Source organism: Manis pentadactyla, chromosome 8 (genome assembly GCF_030020395.1).
Source record: "Manis pentadactyla isolate mManPen7 chromosome 8, mManPen7.hap1, whole genome shotgun sequence".
NCBI lineage: Eukaryota > Metazoa > Chordata > Mammalia > Pholidota > Manidae > Manis > Manis pentadactyla.
This window is the reverse complement of record NC_080026.1, coordinates 107,417,647-107,434,975: the sequence shown is the minus strand read 5'-3', so window position 1 is coordinate 107,434,975 and position 17,329 is coordinate 107,417,647. Positions and strand designations below refer to the sequence as shown.

At 41.9% G+C, this 17,329-nt stretch overlaps 1 protein-coding gene across 1 annotated transcript in view; it reads left to right on the top strand.

Annotated features, from left to right (window-relative positions):
• TLL2 (tolloid like 2) overlaps positions 1–17,329 on the top strand; it is a 134,660-nt gene that overhangs the window by 65,941 nt on the left and 51,390 nt on the right. Inside the window, exon 3 of the mRNA XM_036886469.2 lies at positions 6,360–6,437. Coding sequence (XP_036742364.2) covers positions 6,360–6,437 — 78 coding nt within the window. The remainder of the gene's footprint in view (positions 1–6,359; positions 6,438–17,329) is intronic.

The window sequence follows — 17,329 nt, the reverse complement described above, 5'->3', positions numbered from 1 at the left end:
TTTCTCTTAAAAAGTCTGGCTAGAGGTTTATCTATTTTGTTTATTTTCTCAAAGAACCAGCTCTTGGTTTCATTGATTTTTTCTATTGTTTTATTCTTCTCAATTTTATTTATTTCTTCTCTGATCTTTATTATGTCCCTCCTTCTTCTGACTTTAGGCCTCATTTGTTCTTCTTTTTCCAATTTTGATAATTGTGACGTTAGACTATTCATTTGGGTTTGTTATTCCTTCTTTAAATATGCCTGGATTGCTATATACTTTACTCTTAAGACTGCTTTTGCTGCGTTCCACAGAAGTTGGGGCTTTGTGTTGTTGTCATTTATTTCCATATATTGTTGGATCTCCATTTTAATTTGGTCGTTGATCCATTGACTATTTAGGAGCATGTTGTTAAGCCTCCATGTGTTTGTGAGCCTTTTTGCTTTCTTTGTACAATTTATTTCTAGTTTTATACCTTTGTGGTCTGAAAAGTTGGTTGGTAGAATTTCAATGTTTTTGAATTTACTGAGGCTCTTTCTGTGGCCTAGTATGTGGTCTATTCTGGAGAATGTTCCATGTGTACTTGAGAAGAATGTGTGTCCTGTTGCTTTTGGGTGTAGAGTTCTGTAAATATCTATTAGGTCCATCTGTTCTAGTGTGTTGTTCAGTGCCTCTGTGTCCTTACTTATTTTCTTTCTGGTGGATCTGTCCTTTGGAGTGAATGGTGTGTTGAAGTCTCCTAAAATGAATGCATTGCATTCTATTTCCTCCTTTAGTTCTGTTAGTATTTGTTTCACATATGCTGGTGCTCCTGTATTGGGTGCATATATATTTATAATGGTTATATCCTCTTGTTGGACTGAGCCATTTATCATTATGTAATGTCCTTCTTTATCTCTTGTTACATTCTTTGTTTTGAAGTCTATTTTGTCTGATACTAGTACTGCAACACCTGCTTTTTTTCTCCCTATTGTTTGCATGAAATATCTTTTTCCATCCCTTGACTTTTAGTCTGTGCATGTCTTTGCATTTGAGGTGAGTCTCTTGTAAGCATCATATAGATGGGTCTTGTTTTTTTATCGATTCAGTGACTCTATGTCTTTTGATTGGTGCATTTGGTCCATTTACATTTAGGGTGATTATCGATAGGTATGTACTTATTGCCATTGCAGGCTTTGGATTTGTGGTTACCAAAGGTTCAAGGGTAACTTCCTTACTGTCTAAGAGTCTAACTTAACTCACTTAGTATGCTGTTACAAACACAATCTAAAGGTTCTTTTCTACTTCTCCTCCTTCATTCTTTATATATTAGGTATTAAATTCTGTACTTTTTGTCTATCCCTTGATTGACTTTGGGGATAGTTTATTTAATTTTGCATTTGCTTCATAATTAGCTGTTCTACTTTCTTTACTGTGGTTTTATTACCTCTGGTGATAGCTATTCAACCTTAGGAACACTTCCATCTATAGCAGTCCCTCCAAAATAGACTGCAGAGATGGTTTGTGGGAGGTAAACTCTCTTAGCTTTTGCTTATCTGGAAATTGTTTAATCCCTCCTTCAAATTTAAATGATAATCTTGTTGGATAAAGTAATCTTGGTTCCAGGCCCTTCTGCTTCATGGCATTTAATACATCATGCCACTCCCTTCTGGCCTGTAAGGTTTCTGCTGAGAAGTCTGATGGGCTTTCCTTTGTATGTGATCTTATTTCTCTCTCTGGCTGCTTTTAACAGTCTGTCCTTATCCTTGATCTTTCCCATTTTAATTACTATGTGTCTTGGTGTTGTCTTCCTTGGGTCCCTTGTGTTGGGGGATCTGTGGATCTCCATGGCCTGAGAGACTATCTCCTTCCCCAGATTGGGGAAGTTTTCAGCAACTACCTCCTCAAAGACACTTTCTATCCCTTTCTCTCTCTCTTCTTCTTCTGGTATCCCAATAATGCGAATATTTTCCACTTGGATTGGTCACACAGTTCTCTCAATATTCTTTCATTCTTAGAGATCCTTTTTTCTCTCTGTGCCTCAGCTTCTTTGTATTCCTCTTCTCTAGTTTCTATTTCATTTATTGTCTCCTCCACCGTATCCAACCTGCTTTTAATACCCTCCATTGTGCTCTTCAACGATTGGATCTCTGACCTGAATTCATTCCTGAGTTCTTGGATGTCTTTCTGTACTTCCATTAGAATGATGACAATTTTAATTTTGAACTCCCTTTCAGGAAGAGTCATGAGGTCCATATCGTTTAAATTTTTCTCTGGAGTTGTATTAATAATTTTACTCGGGAGAAGGTTCCTTTGGCGTTTCATGTTTGTATATGGCGCCCTCTAGTGTCCAGAAGCTCTATTCTGGAGTTGCTCAGCCCCTGAAGCAGTGTCAGGGGTTGCAGGGGAGCGGTACTGGTGCCTGGGGGTAGGAAAGAGCTGTTCCCCGCCTCCCAGCTGCTGTGCCTGTCTCCACTGCCTGAGCCAGTGGGCCAGGCACACAGGTATAAGTTTTTGTCCCAGAGCCGCCAGATATGGATCCCTGCTTTCCACAAGCGGCCAGAATCCCAGTCTCCCCAGGAACTCTGCCTGTATTAACTTTCCAACCTGGTAGTCATGTGAGTCTCATGAAAACAGCATGAAATGTAGGTTTGTGCTCCCATAGTAGATCTCCGGAGCTAGGTATTCAGCAGTCCCAAGCCTTCCACTCCCTCCCTGCTCTGTTTGTCTTCCTCCTGGGTGAGCTGGGGTGGGGGAAGGGCTCGGGTCCCGCCAAGCCACAGCTCTGGTACGTTACCCCGTTCGCTGAGGTCTGCTCTTTTCTCCAGGTGTGTGCAGTCTGACGCCGTCCTCTTTCCTGTTGCTCTCTTAGGATTAGTTGTGCCAACTATATTTTCTAATTGTATCCAGTTTTAGGAGGAAGCCTCTGTCTCTCCTCTCACACCGCCATCTTTAATCCCTTTGGCCCTCTTTTATTGTATCTTTATGAGGCTAGAATTACAACACACAAGACAAGAGCATTTAGCACTGATCTTAGCACATGGTCAGCACCATAACTGGCACTTAGTAAACACTGATTCTTTTACCCCCTCCATCGACTAGGGGGCACCCAGTCTCCCTCCAACTCCAGAGCCTCTGCTCCTATTATAACCCCAAGTACCAGGGGGCCACAGGAATCAGAAGTCCTCAACCCCTACTGTAGCTCCGGGAAAGCTGTTTCCAGCCCAGGCTGAATAAACCAGTGAAACTTGTGGAGCTAAAATCAGTCAAGGGAAAAGATCAAGTGGGAGAAACCCATTTATTTGCCTGCAGAAGCCTGGCTTCATTCTCTGCCTTAGCCCACTCTCCCATTTCTCCTTGTCCAGGCAGTGCTCACCTCCACCCCCACCCCTTCTGGGAGGAACTCCTCAGGTGGAGCCCTGGCGACTGACGGGGCGCCAGACCAATTACACAACAGTGGGGAGAAGAGATCAGCTTCTCCCCACCCCTTATAAACACCTATGATATAGGAATGGGCAAAGGCCAGGAGAGAATGTCTGGAAATACTGCAATTTTCCCCACACCTACCTTCCTTTGCCTGCTGCAGAGCTGAATGTCAATCTCTCATGGCCTTTGCTTCCTCAGCCACAGTGGCCAGTTAACCTTGAACCAGGGCTGGCTGTGCCCAGGTATCCTTACAGGTTCTTTTTTTTTTTTTTTTTTTTGCCTCGGACCTCTCTTCATTTTGCAGAAGCCAAACTGGTCTAAACTTAACAACCCTCCACGCTGGGCTAGTGCTATGGGGAATCTTCTTTCATTTTCCAGCTCCTGTGTCCCCCTTCTGTCCACTTCTAACAACACTGGTCATATTCAAAGCTGATGCAGTTGCACAGCCCTTTCATGTCCTCTGGTTCCCATCTAGATCTCAGAATAAAAGCCAGATCCTGAATGGCCTGCAGGGCTCCACAGGAACTGACTCTGCAGAGCCTCCACTGCCCTCTGGCCTCATCTACTCCCGTCTCCCTCACTTATTCCATTCCAGGCATACCTTGCCTCCTTACCATCCCAGGGCCCTTGCATCTGCTGTTGCTTCAGTTCAGATTGCTCCTCCCCAGATTGCCGCAGCCCCTCTCCCTCATTTTCTTCAGGCATCTTCTTCTCTAGCTAAATGTGAAACAGCAGCCCCTAACCCTAGCATTACTGTCCCTTCACCCTTATTTATTTTCTTGGTAGTGCTTATCCACAGCCAACTTACATATTTACGCCTCTTTGTTTACTGTTTCCTCCCCAGCCTCCATCAGAATATAATTTCCGTGAGGTCAGGGTAGAGTTTGTTCAGTGTCATATCCGGAGCAGCAGAAACAGCATCTGGCATGTAGCAGGTGTTGGGTAAATATTTGTTGCATGAGCAAGTGCCTAAACAAACTCATTACCTCATTTGGTCTTTGCAACAGCCCATTTGACAGATGAAAAATACTAACATGCAAGGTCTTCTCCACGGTTACATAGCAAAGTGAAGGCTAAGCTAGTCCCAGGGCTGTGGTTTCAGGCTCTCCTTCACTCCACATATGGCACATTCCTCCTCTGGCCAGCAGTTTTCATTCCATAAGGATTTACCCTGACCTTTTGCCCAAGGAGGAAGTGGTATCATAATGGGAAGGATACCCAGGGGGCTGGGGGCTGGCAGCGAACACCCAGCAGCTGCAGGGAGTGTGTGCATGGATCCTGAGTTGGCCAGGAAGGCAGCAGAACGAGCAGCTGAAGGCGCACACAAACATCAGCGTGCGCCTGGCCCACCGCCCTTGTCAGGCACGGAGGGAAATGGGGTCTGCATGTCAGGAATTGGGATGTGGGACCACAGGGTCATCTCCTGTGATAACTGTGGGCCAGGTCATTGGGTTTCATACTTGGGGCCCATCCTTGAGCAGTGCTGGAAACCTGTGAATGGTAGGACACAGGAAGGACCTTCTGACCAGGAGACTGTCCTGAGCCCTCAACTTCTTTTATGGGTTGGCTACCCCAGGCTCATCATTTTGTGGCTTAGTTTTCTCCTCTGTAAAATGGAGTTACACTCCTGCTGCAGATCATTCCAACCAGGGTAAGCGGGAATATGGGAAACTTTTGTAAAACTGCAAATTTCTAAACAAATGCAATAAATAATTTTGGGTAAGTAGACTTCCTATAGTTGCTTTGATGTAGTTTCATGTGTATAACAGGACACAGGCTTTATCCTCAAATCTGTTCCCTGGTGTCACGACCCACCCAGTTGCTCAACCCTGAAAAGGAGGAGTCCTTGGGGGCCCCCTCAGTCCCTCCTATCTAGTCCATCTGCCTTTACTGTTACTCTGCTGCTATGTTCCTGACTTCCATGCAGATCTGGCTTCCCTTTCTGCCTTGGCCCCCTCACCCACCAGGGTCAGCTCCTCCATGCGGCAAGCTCATTCCCAATCTGGATTCCTTCCCAGCCCCACCTCCGGCTGGGAATGCAGGAGCCCAGATCTCCATGTGGCTGGCTCCTTGTCTTTCAAGTCTCAACCCAAACTTCTCTGCCCTGGAAGGACCTCCTCTGACCACTTTCTATACAGCCTCTCCAGTCACACTCTATCACCTACTGAATTTGATCTTTAGAGCATTTTCTGAACCTGCAATGATTGTATACCTTTATTTTCTTACCAACTGTTTATTGTCCAGCCACCCATTTAAAATGTATGTGCCTATCTGTCCTGCTCATTGATGGATCCCTGGTGCCTGGAACTGCACCTGGCTCACAGTAGGTCTAATAATATTTGGTGATTGGCCATCCTTGGGTGGGGACAGATGTGAACTTGGCTTCTAGATAATGGCTACTAGCAAAAGAAGAGCACTTTCCCTGTCCCCGACTGAAGCAGTCAGTGTCTGCAGTCTGACTCACAAAGTAAACAGCAATTTCGAAAAGGAGACTCGCCCCAAAGAGGAAACCAGAATGCCTGCTGAAGCCAAGGCAGCAGGAACTGACCACATCACATATTCAGAAACAGCACTGATGACACCTCCCTGCGTTCCACACCAGGGCACTCGAGAAGGGAGAGTGTCCTGTCTGCTTCTGGGTTTTCTCATGCCGTGGGGTTGAGAAAGCTGACTTTGGGAATGACTTTGGGATTTGCCTGTTAACTTCATATATTTGACTCCAAGTGCCCCCTGAATTGATCAAGGAGAGTAATACATTTATAGTTTGTGAATTATGTGAGTGGTTATAAAAAAGCAGGTTCTTTTTTGTCCTGGCATCTGGAACAGTGCATGGCACATGGTAGGTGCCCAATCGACCTTTTTGAACAAATCTTTCCTCATCTGCTGGTGATTCTGATCGTACCCCCAGTGACCAGTCTCAGTGCCAGTGCAAAGAAGGCCATGTGTCCTCATGTTTCTTGTCTTCGTTCTTTTAGGTGGGCTTGAAGAGCAGCCGTTTGAGAGCTGGCTGAACACTACAGCCGCAAATACCAGCAGCGAGGAAGCTAGAAAGGGTAATGTAAGGCCCTACCAGGTCTTTGGGGGCTTTTTTATAGCTGTGGTAAATTTCACATAACGTAAAATTCACCATTTTACCCACTGTAATATGTACAATTTAGTGGCATTAAGTACATTCAATGTTGTACAACCGTCACTACTATCTGGTTCCAGAACATTTTCCTTGGCCCCTCAAGGAGACCCCATACCCAATAAGCAATCACTCCCCATTTCCCCCTGGCTTTGGGAAACTATTATTGTACCTTTTCCTTTCTGTCTTAAGGGACTGGAAGCACTGAAGTCTGGGGGCACGGGCAGTGTGTCCTTTGTTGGGTAGAGTGCTGGCCGCCTGAGAAGGGGACAGCAGGGGCATGTGGTTGCCCAGGGACAACATGCTCTTCAGTTAAACTCTGCAATCTGGGCTTGACCTTTCTCTCTAGCTCTTGGCTTGTGAGTGAAGCCCCTGAGGGCTGGAGGGAGGGATGATGAGGCTTTGGGCACTTGGCGTCTGACAGAGAGGGTGGGCCTGGGGGGCAAGGACAGAAAATAAGGCTGGGGTATGCTGCAGAGGAGGGTGTAGACTGGGGACCCTGTTGGCTGCTGGGAAAGGGACAGGTAAAGTGTGTGTGTGTGTGTGTGTGTGTGTGTGGCTGTCAGTGGGCAGAGCCACCTATCAGCAGGTGCCTGCCTAGAAGTGCCACCACTGCCTTTCTGCACACCAACATGCAGATGTGATTGCCTTTCTTACGACAGCCTGCAGGTTATGGGCAGACATCTCACTGGCAGGATCTCACTTTTAGAGAAGGCTTCTCCTGTTCAGAACCTTTGCTGGGCTTCTGTCTGGCCTGCATCCTGTAGGAATCAGGGCTCGCTGACAGCAATGACATTTCTTCTGCATAAAATTAATGCAGAGCAAAAGGAATAACTTTTGGATGCCAGAGTCCTTTGTTTTAGGGATGCTTATGTAGGGATGAAATAGAAATCATTACTTGCTTTATTTTATGTTTTTGCTTCAATGTTATTTTAAATTTTATACCTATGCATGCATATATATAATTTTATAGAAATGCGTAAATATGATATCATCATATCCTTTTTAGTGTTGTCTTTTTCTTATTTCTCTGTAATTTTTCACTTCTTTTCTCCATATATTGCCTCTCTACCCTTTTCCAGGTAATGCATGCTAATGACTTTGTATTTACTTTCCCCTATTTTTCTCCATGCACATACATTCACCATGCTCATGCTTATGTAGAAATATACATATATATGCATAAACATACATGTGAACACATATAAACATATATAAACATACAAGCTTTGTCATTTTTTAAAAAATGGGATCATACTCAATACATGTTTTTTATGCATTGTGCTTTCCTCACTCATCAACACTTCATGGGAAACCCCTCCAAGGCATTTGTTACAACTTCAATTTATTATTTTGAACAGTTGTAAAATATTGCTGGTATGGATGGACCATAATTTATCCAATCATTCTCTTATCAATTAACACCCACTTCCCTTCAAGTTTTTGTTATCATGGACGATGCTGCAGTAAACATTCCTGAACATAGATCCTCACACACTTAGTATGTTTAATAGATATTGCTAGAATGTGTTTCAAAAGGTGTAGCCATTTCCATTTCCATAGCAACTTACAGATGTGCATCGTTTGCCATATCCTCTCTAGCACTAGGTATAATCAGTGTTCTTAATAATATGAATAATAAATTATTATTAGTTCATTTGTGTTTCTATGGCTGCTGATGACTTTGAACATCATTTCCAACCTTTGCCTGTGATTTGGGGGTATACTGACGTGACTCACCTCTTCCTGTCCTTTGCCCATTTTTTAATTGACTTGCTGATCCCCCTCATATCAATCTGACCTCTTTCAGAGTGAGGCAGATTCTTCAGCTCTCACTTCCCACCACCACCATTTGACCAACATGCATTTGTTTCTCTGTCACACAACATATTGTTGGGACCATGTGCTCAGCCCTGACTATATTTTGATCTCTGTATTTTTCTGCTTTGCTTTTTTGAAGGTATTTTGACTTATGCATTTTCAGTCTTCCCAGACATCTGGTAAACTCAATGGCCCTTCATTCTGGCCACAGATGACCAGCACTTCATGATAAAAATGGAGCATAGAGTATGGGGATGAAAGAGGGATTTGCCATCATACTGCGGTGATGGAGATGCCACACCTAATTGTTCCTTCCCAATTACAGTGACTTATTTTTGCATAAAACCACCCCTAAACTTAGTGACTTCAAACACTAATGTGTTTTCTTTGATGATTCTGTGAATTGGCTGGGATCAATGGGGTGGTTCTTCAGCTGATGTCAACTGGGTCAGTCGCTTGACTGCATTCGTCTAGCAGCTGAGCTGGGCTAGGAGGTCCAAAAAAAGCCTTAGGCACATATTTGGTGCCTCAGTGCACCTAATGGCTCCTCTTGCCACATGGATTTTCACCAGTTAGTTGTTTAACCTGAGATTGTTTGACAACATGGCAGCTGTCTCCCTAGAGGGAAAAAGCAGAAGTTGCCAGTCCACTTAAGCCTGGACTCAGAGTTCCCAGAATGCTACTTCTGCCATTGTATTGGTCAAAACAAGCCATAAGGCCCTTCAACTTCAAGGAGAAGAAAATAGATTCTAGCCCTTAATATGAGTAGTGACATGAGCTCCAGGGGATGAGAGCTGTGGCCACATTTAAAGACATTTTATTACCTTCCCTCATTGCATCTTACCTGCTCACCAGCGAGAGTCTGTCAGGGTCTTTAATGACCAGTTTGTTGGTATAACACAACCCAACCGAATAAACTTGGACAGTCAGACACAGTTGAGTTTGTATCCCAGCTATGACTTTGGATAACTTAACTAACTCCTCATGTGAGGTTTTGGAGAGAACTAGAAATAATATTTACACAAAGTGCATGGCCACGTGTCTGGAATTCAAGAGGTGCTCAGTGAGTCTAGCTCCTCCTCTCCACCTCCACCTCCACCCCTAAGAATTGTATCATCCGGCCTTGAAGGCACACCGTCCCACCTCTGGGCCCGGGATTCCACACATGTTCAACAGCTGCACAGAAACACAATTAAGGAGGACAGGAAGGAATGAGGCTGCTGCAGCCCATTAAAATTCTGCCTCTTACTGGGTTGTGCACAGTACCCACAGCATAACAAGAGATCTTCTTGGGCTTTTTAAGGCCAAGATGCCAATCATCTGATGGCAGCACACCCCCACCTCACACCCCTCAAGCTGGCTAAATCCATAGTCTGCAACCCCCCCAAATGACTTTGGTTTGTGTGAAGAGGATAAGGTCAAGGCTGGGCAATCCCTCCACTTTGTATTACAGCAGTGGACAAGCAGGTCTTTAAGCATCCAGGGCACAGCTAAGGAGGAAGGAGACCCCAAGGATCCGCTGAGGGCAGGCTGTCCCTCCAGTACACTGACAGGAGCCAGCCTGAGTGCCTCTTGTTTTTGTTTGAATTAAAGATAAGACAAGTTGTGTACCTCTCAGATTTCCCTTTAATCACAATCTGCCCTCCTTCTGCCACCCCCAGAAAGACACTGCCCAAGCAGGAGAAAGGATCAGAGGGAAGCCCGCTGGCCCACTGGCTTCAGCAGCAGGTTTATTTCCTGGCATTATGTGGCTCTCCTCAGCCCTGACCATGGGGATTTGTGCTCCCAGCTTTGGCGAGGCCTGTGGGTCTCGGAGAAATGCTCACTCAGCGTTGCCTGGCAGACTGTTTGGTCCAAGGAGCCTCCCTCCCCTAGAGAGAGCTCCACATGCATTTCGGGGCTGATAATGGGATTAATGAAATGGAGTGTGTAACTGCCCCATGAATGAAGCTGTGCCTGTTTTGATAGAGCCTGATTTTCAGAACCATATTCGTAAAAGACAATGAACCTTTCACTTTCATGGACAGTCCCTAAGGGTTTGGTGCTCAAGCAAACAGTAATGGAATCTGGTTGCACCAGAGAACAAGGATCCCACAAACTTGGGTGCAAAGCACCACTCAGCACCTGAACCCCTGAACGTCACTTAGGTGAGTACTGGGGTGCAACTGCTGAACCTAATTTTAGGCATTCTTTGTAGCCTTTCCCCAAATGCAGACCTTGTTAGTGATCCTTGCACTGAGCCCTTACCACACAGGCATTTGACATTCATTACCTGGTTCAATGTCCCCAACACCACCACGCAGCAGGTAGGAAGGCTCAGGGGGAGGATGGCTTTCCCAAGGCCACACAGGTAGTGAATGACAGCATTTATCTTGAGGCCTAAGTCCCCCTGGCCCCAAGCTCCTTGCTCTTAACCTTTGGGCCATATTAGTGGTTCTCAAACTTCCCTGCATTTTTAATCACTTGGGGAGCTCTGAATACTACAGATGCCTTGACTTCACTCTAGGCTGACTGAGTCGCAATCTCAGGGCAGGGGATGGACACCATAATTATTTTAAAGATCCCCAGTTGGTTCAGGTATGCAGCCAGGCTTTCAACCCCCCTTTCAGAATAACCCCCCGCCTGCCCTTTCACCAAGGGGCTGCTCCTTGGTCTTTCAGGATTGCCGCAGGCAAGGTGCCAGTTTGCCTGCCAGCCTTAGGGTCAGGGTAATGGGGCTGGCTGGACTGTCAGGGTGTTGATTTCCAGTGTGGGAGTGACTAGTTGAATAATTGAAAACTGCCAGTTCCTCGCTTGGGAAGGCTGGGTCAGGCCTGGTTCTGTTTATGACACGGCTGTGCCTTCAGCTGGAAATGGAACATTGAATAGTTACAGCCGCTCTGCTTTTTCAAAGAGGACAGAGTCTACTTTCAGAGCCAGAAAATTTAAATGGACCTTATTCCCCACCCCCAGTGTGTTAAATTCTTTCAGATGCCCCTAGGCTCCTCTTCAAATGCAGGACTCTTGGCCATAATAAATAATTACATCCTTCTATTTGGACTCCGATTCCAGATAGTAGTAATCCAAGAAAATGCAATAATGACAGTTGCATTAAAATCCTTCTTCCAGGCTAAGCAGAACATCTGTTTAGACATATTTTTAATCGGCAAATGCTTCCTGTGTTGAGTTCTCAGCAAATTAAATTTCTCACTGGACTGAGGGGGAAGCTGTCATTCAATAACCCATGTCTGGAAATTACACCCCAGTCTCCTTCCAGGTGCACTTAAGATTTTTCCCATGCTGACTCGGCTGCAAACCAGCTCTAACAATACTGGGTCACATGTACATACAGCACAGCCCTTCTGAGAAATGTGGGACATCTTAGTGTTAGTCCCTTGAATAGAGAAGTATTTTTGCCCATTCTCTAAAGGAGAGTTGGCAGCAGAGGAAAATTAAGAGACTTGTTGAAAACCCTAAGGGAAATGAATAACAAACTTCCACTTGCTACACCTCTGCCTGTGACTACTTTAGACGTGATGATTCTCAGGATTTAAACATTGAGGGCTTTGGGGGCTGCTAATATTTTGGAGAACATTTCTGCCACAGAATTGTTTGGATTGTTGGGCTGTTTATTTTTAGAAGGACTTCTCGATGCTTTAATTAACTGATTCAAAATACAAAAGCACAGAAGGCTGACCACCAGCCAGGCACTGTGCTGGGTGTGACTAGAGTGGGAAACCAACCAGCCCATTTCCAGTCCCCATGGGGCTTCCAGTCTCCTGGGGCAACTCATGTGTGAAAGCTGGATGCATTTTGCAAAGTGGAATATCCTCAGAGGTCAAGCAGGTAAAGTCAGTGGGTGAAGAGGGCTGGATGGGACAGTGTGAACTGGGAGAGATATTCCGGCAACTGGGAAAACATGACTGACTATGGGGAGCAGGTGCTGCTGAGCTCCAGAGGGTTGTAAATGCTGGAAGATGAGCCCACTATTGCCAGATCTTTCCATTTTTAAAAAGAAACTAGGAAATCTGTATTCTTATGTGAAGTCCCTTGATTTTTCAAAGTTGGCTTCTACAGTGAGAGTTTTTAGAAAAAACACAGTGTGGGCCAAAAGTGTCCAGCCCAAACAAAACACATCTGTGGGTTGGGTTTATACCAAGAGCTACAAGTGTATGACTTCTGACCTAGAAATTCTATCAGAAAACAGTATCTTTACTTTTAAACACATACTACATGCTGACTTTCTGGTCTGGCAACACGACCAACTGCACTTATGCGAACATAGAACTGATGGGGGAAAAAAATTTATCCTTCCCCCTACCCCAAATTAAAAATATAGAGTTAAGCTCAAAGGAAAAAAAAGGGAAATTGCCATGATCAGAAGAGAATAGGGGAACATAAACCTGCAGCATTAAGTTTCAGATGGTGGCAAGACTGTGCAAGGAGGCACTGCAACTGGGCTGGGATTGAGGGGAGTGGGGGCTAGTTTTCATTTCCATGTAACAGCTGCATAGGTATAGGAGATGTGGCATTGGTGCCATGTGAAGCAGGAAGTGGAGACTGAGATCTTGCATGAAATGAACACCCTCAAAGGGCTTCCTACTCATTAAAACTAAAAAAAAAGACTAGAAAAACTCTGCCCAGAGGCTGAGAGGAGTGTCAAGAAATCATGCATCTTTCCTAAGCTCTAAGTAGGGCTAAAAAATAATTTTCTGTGAGAAACTGAATCCCAAAGCCTGTTCTTCACAAGATAAAAGTTGACTAATTAAATTTCCAATATATGAAAACCCTAAACTTAGAAATTAACATAAAAATAATCTAGGACTCATAGAATCCAAAGAGCCTTGAAAAAATAAAAAATAGGGTCACATTCATGATTGAAGATATATAAGACTCCTTTAGAAAGGAATAATCTCCCCTCAAAATGAACTTTAAATAAAAATATTAGAAGCACAAAAAGTTAATGAAGGAGGATCAGCAGAGACACTAAATTGGAGAACTATACACCGAGTATAGAAATTATAGAACAATCTACTGTTGAAGGAGATTAAATAAACATACATAAAATGACTAAAGGGCCAACAGAAGAATTCAAAATTATAATGAAAAAAAAGCAGGACTATTAAAAAAAAAGAACATGCAGATTTAGAAGCCAAGCCACTAAGTAGGGCTTTTAGAAATGATAACTTTATTCATTGAAACTGGAATGGGATAAACAATATATTGAACACAACCCTGTAATGAAATAGAAAGTAGATCTGAAGAAACCCTACAAATTATGTCACTGAGAGGTGGACACAGAAAATGTGAGAAAACATAAAGACACATGGAAAATAAAATGAAACTGCTAAACACGTAATCAATAGGAATTCTAGAAGATGAGAGAATTCCCGCAAGGAGACTGGGGAAGAGGAGGCAATGGTCAGCTAGACAAGAAATCAGGATTTTCCAGAATTGAAGAAGGATGTGAGATTTCAAGAATTGTACTGAGTCTCAAGCAGGGAATTCAAACAAATCCATGTCTAGACAATTACAATGATGCTGAGAAACACCAAAGAACAAAAGAAGGAAAACATAACAAAAGATAAGGCAGATAACAGGTGAAGGAATGGACCATTAAACTGAAAGGATATATCCTGGAGGCACCAGTGAAGACCACGAGACATTGGAAAACTACCTTTGAAATGCTGAGGGGAAAATAACTATTAACTGGCATTTCTATACATTCCCAGTTAACCTTTGCTTCCAGCATGGGGATAAAATTAACTGAGACAGTTTATTGTCACTATGAAAGAATAAAAAAAGATGCATTTCCAGGAGGGAGATTTGGGATGCATGAAAGAGAAGCAAGAAAGGGAACAGGTAGACATGAAGATAGATAAAAATCTGTATTGCTAACAAAGAAATCATCCATAATAGTGATGAATTTGGGGTCTTAAAAGCAAGTAAAAATGACATGAAAAACTGGAGGGTCTGTTTACAAATCATTTTAGGATGCTTGTATTCTCAGAAGAAAAATGGAGATTCTGATTTTTTCAGACCTACCTTCAGTTCACTAATTCTTTGTACTCTGTTAAGTCAAGTATGAATTAAAGGAAAATTAAAGGAAATATGAGAGAATAGAAAGATAATGGAAATAAAAGTAAATATAGAAAATTATCTTATTCCAACAGAAAGCAGCAAAGGAGAAAAACAAGCAAAGAAAAAATAGCAAATAGCACAAAAACAAAAAAATGGAAGGAAATAAGCCAGGTATAACAGTTGTAAAGTAAGTATAATTCACCTGTTAAAGAGATTCCTAGGTTGAACAAAAAGAAGAAAAAAATGTAGTTATTTTCTGTTTATAATGGAGACACCTAAAACCTAATTACAAATCCAAACCAATAATGTCTAAAAATATTTATATACCATAATCAAATAGAATTTATTCCAGGTATGCAAGACTGGTTCAACATTTGAAAATCAATCAATATACCCTTAACATATCAATAAGCTAAAAGAAAAATACTATGATCACATCAACAATGCAGAAAAGCACATAGCAGAATCTAACATCTATTTATGATTAAAACTCAGCCAGTTGGGAATAAAGAGAAATCACCCAAGAGCTTCTAAGAAAAAACCTACAGCTTACATCCTACTTAATAGTGAAAGACAATGCTTTTCCCCTAAGGCCAGGAACAAGACAAGGGTATTTATCTGCTCTCATGTTTTTATTCAACATAGTTCTGGAAGCTATAGGCACTGCAGTGAAACAAGAAAAATAAAGGCTTACACATTGGAAAGGAAAAATAAAAACTTTCCTATTTCCAATGGACATGTTTGTCTATGTGGAAAATCCTAAGGAATCTACAATAAACAACAACAGCAAAAATCCTAGAACTAGTAAGTGAGTTCAGCAAGATGGCAGAAAACAAGACCAGAGCACAAAAAATTGCTTACATTTCTATATATAACAATAAACATGTAAAAACCAAAATTAAAAACACAATACCATTTATACTCACCCAAAGAAAAGGAAATACTTAGGTATACACTTTAAAAAATCATGAACAATATTTGTTTCCTGAAAATTATACAGTGTTGATGAAAGAAATCAAGAAATACCTACATAAATGGGGAGATACATCCCATCCATGGATTGGAAGACTCAATATAGTAAAGATGCCAATTCTCTCCAATTCGGTCTATTGGTTTAATGTAATTCCTATCAAAATCCCAGATTGGCATTTTTGTAGGCATAGACAAGCTTATTCTAAAATTTATATGGAAAGACACATACAACTTGTACGGAAACATAACTAAAACAATCGTGGAAAATAATCTAAAGTGGGAGTAATCACTCTACCTGATATTAAGGCTTCCTGTGTAATAATCAAGACAATGCCATATTAGTAGAGGGATAAACATGTAGATCAACAGAACAGAATAAAGAACTCTCAAATAAACCCAATTACTATATGACCCAACAATTCCATTCTTGGATATTTTATCTCAGGGAAATAAAACTTGTCTTCACACAAACACCTGTACATGAGTGTTCATACCAGCTTTATTTGTAGCAGCAAGAAAGAACACAGATGTCCTTCAGCAGGTGAATGCTTAAACTGTGTGACATGTTCCATACATATCACAGAATATGACTCAGCAATAAAAAGAAACTATTGATATGTGCAACAACTTGGATGAATCTCAGGGAATTGCACTGAGTGAGAAAAGCCAATTCCCAAAAGTTATGTACTCTAGAATTGGACAAAATTTTTTCAATGGAGAAAAGATTAGTGGTTGAGAGTGTAAGGATGGTTTGGGGCAGAAGGGAAGGGAGGTGGATGTGCTTATAAAATGGCAACATGAGGGATCCTTATGGAAAAGGAACTGTTCAGTATCTTGAATGTGGTGGTGGATGCCCAAACCTGTTTGGATACACACACACTCACACACACATACACATAATGTTCAGGAAATCTGCATAAGATCAGTGGATTATATTAATGTCCATATCCTAGTTGTGATATTGTACTATGGTTTTGTAAAAGGTTACTATAGGGGGAACTGAGTAAAGGGTACACAAAATCTCTCTGTATTATATCTTACAAGTGCATGTGAATGTATAGTTATCAATAAAAGTTTCCATTTACAAAAATTATTTAATATACACTAAAAAAATTATTGAACCTCTACATTCTATCACAAAGGTTGTTTTATTGTTTGTTGTAAGAAAGTAATTTACCCACAGAATAAACCTGTTGAATGACTCAGAAAAAAAAAACATAATTACACAAAAAGATTGAAAATAAATGGATGGAGAAAAACTATATGAGTCAAACACTAATAAAAAAACTGGTATAGCAATATTAATATAATCTTTATGGATGAACATTATTACAGATAAAGAGGGTCATTAATGATAAAAGAACTCACTTGAAACAGTTAACAAACTTTGACTTGTACTTAGCCAACATAGCCTTGAACAATATAAAGCAAAAATTAAGAATAAGGGAGATAATGACAATTCATAATCTTAGTTCTCAAGATTGTTTAAAACACTTTTCTCAATAACTGATACACCAAGGAGCAAAAAATATTTGCAGGTAGAATATTTAGCAACATATGTAATACCTTTCAACCATCAGTTATGGAAATTGATACATATTATTTCAAGAATATATGGAATATTGATAAAAACTAATCATGTACTGGGCTTAAAAGAATGGTTCAAAATATCAAAGAAGTGATATCTTGGAGCATGGGCCAGCCACCTATGGCCAGGAGGCTAAATCCAGCCTGCCATCTGTTTTTGCAAATAAAATGTTATTGGAACACAGCCATACTCATTCATTTACATTTATCTATTGCTGCTTTCACACGACAGTGGCAGAGTTGGGTAGTTTCAAGGGAGAATGTATTAACCACAAAGTTTAAAATATTTACTCTCTGGTCTTTTACAGAAAAAATTTGCCAACCCCTGCTTTGGAGAATAGACCTTTGGAACACAAAGCATGTTAGAGATCAATAACA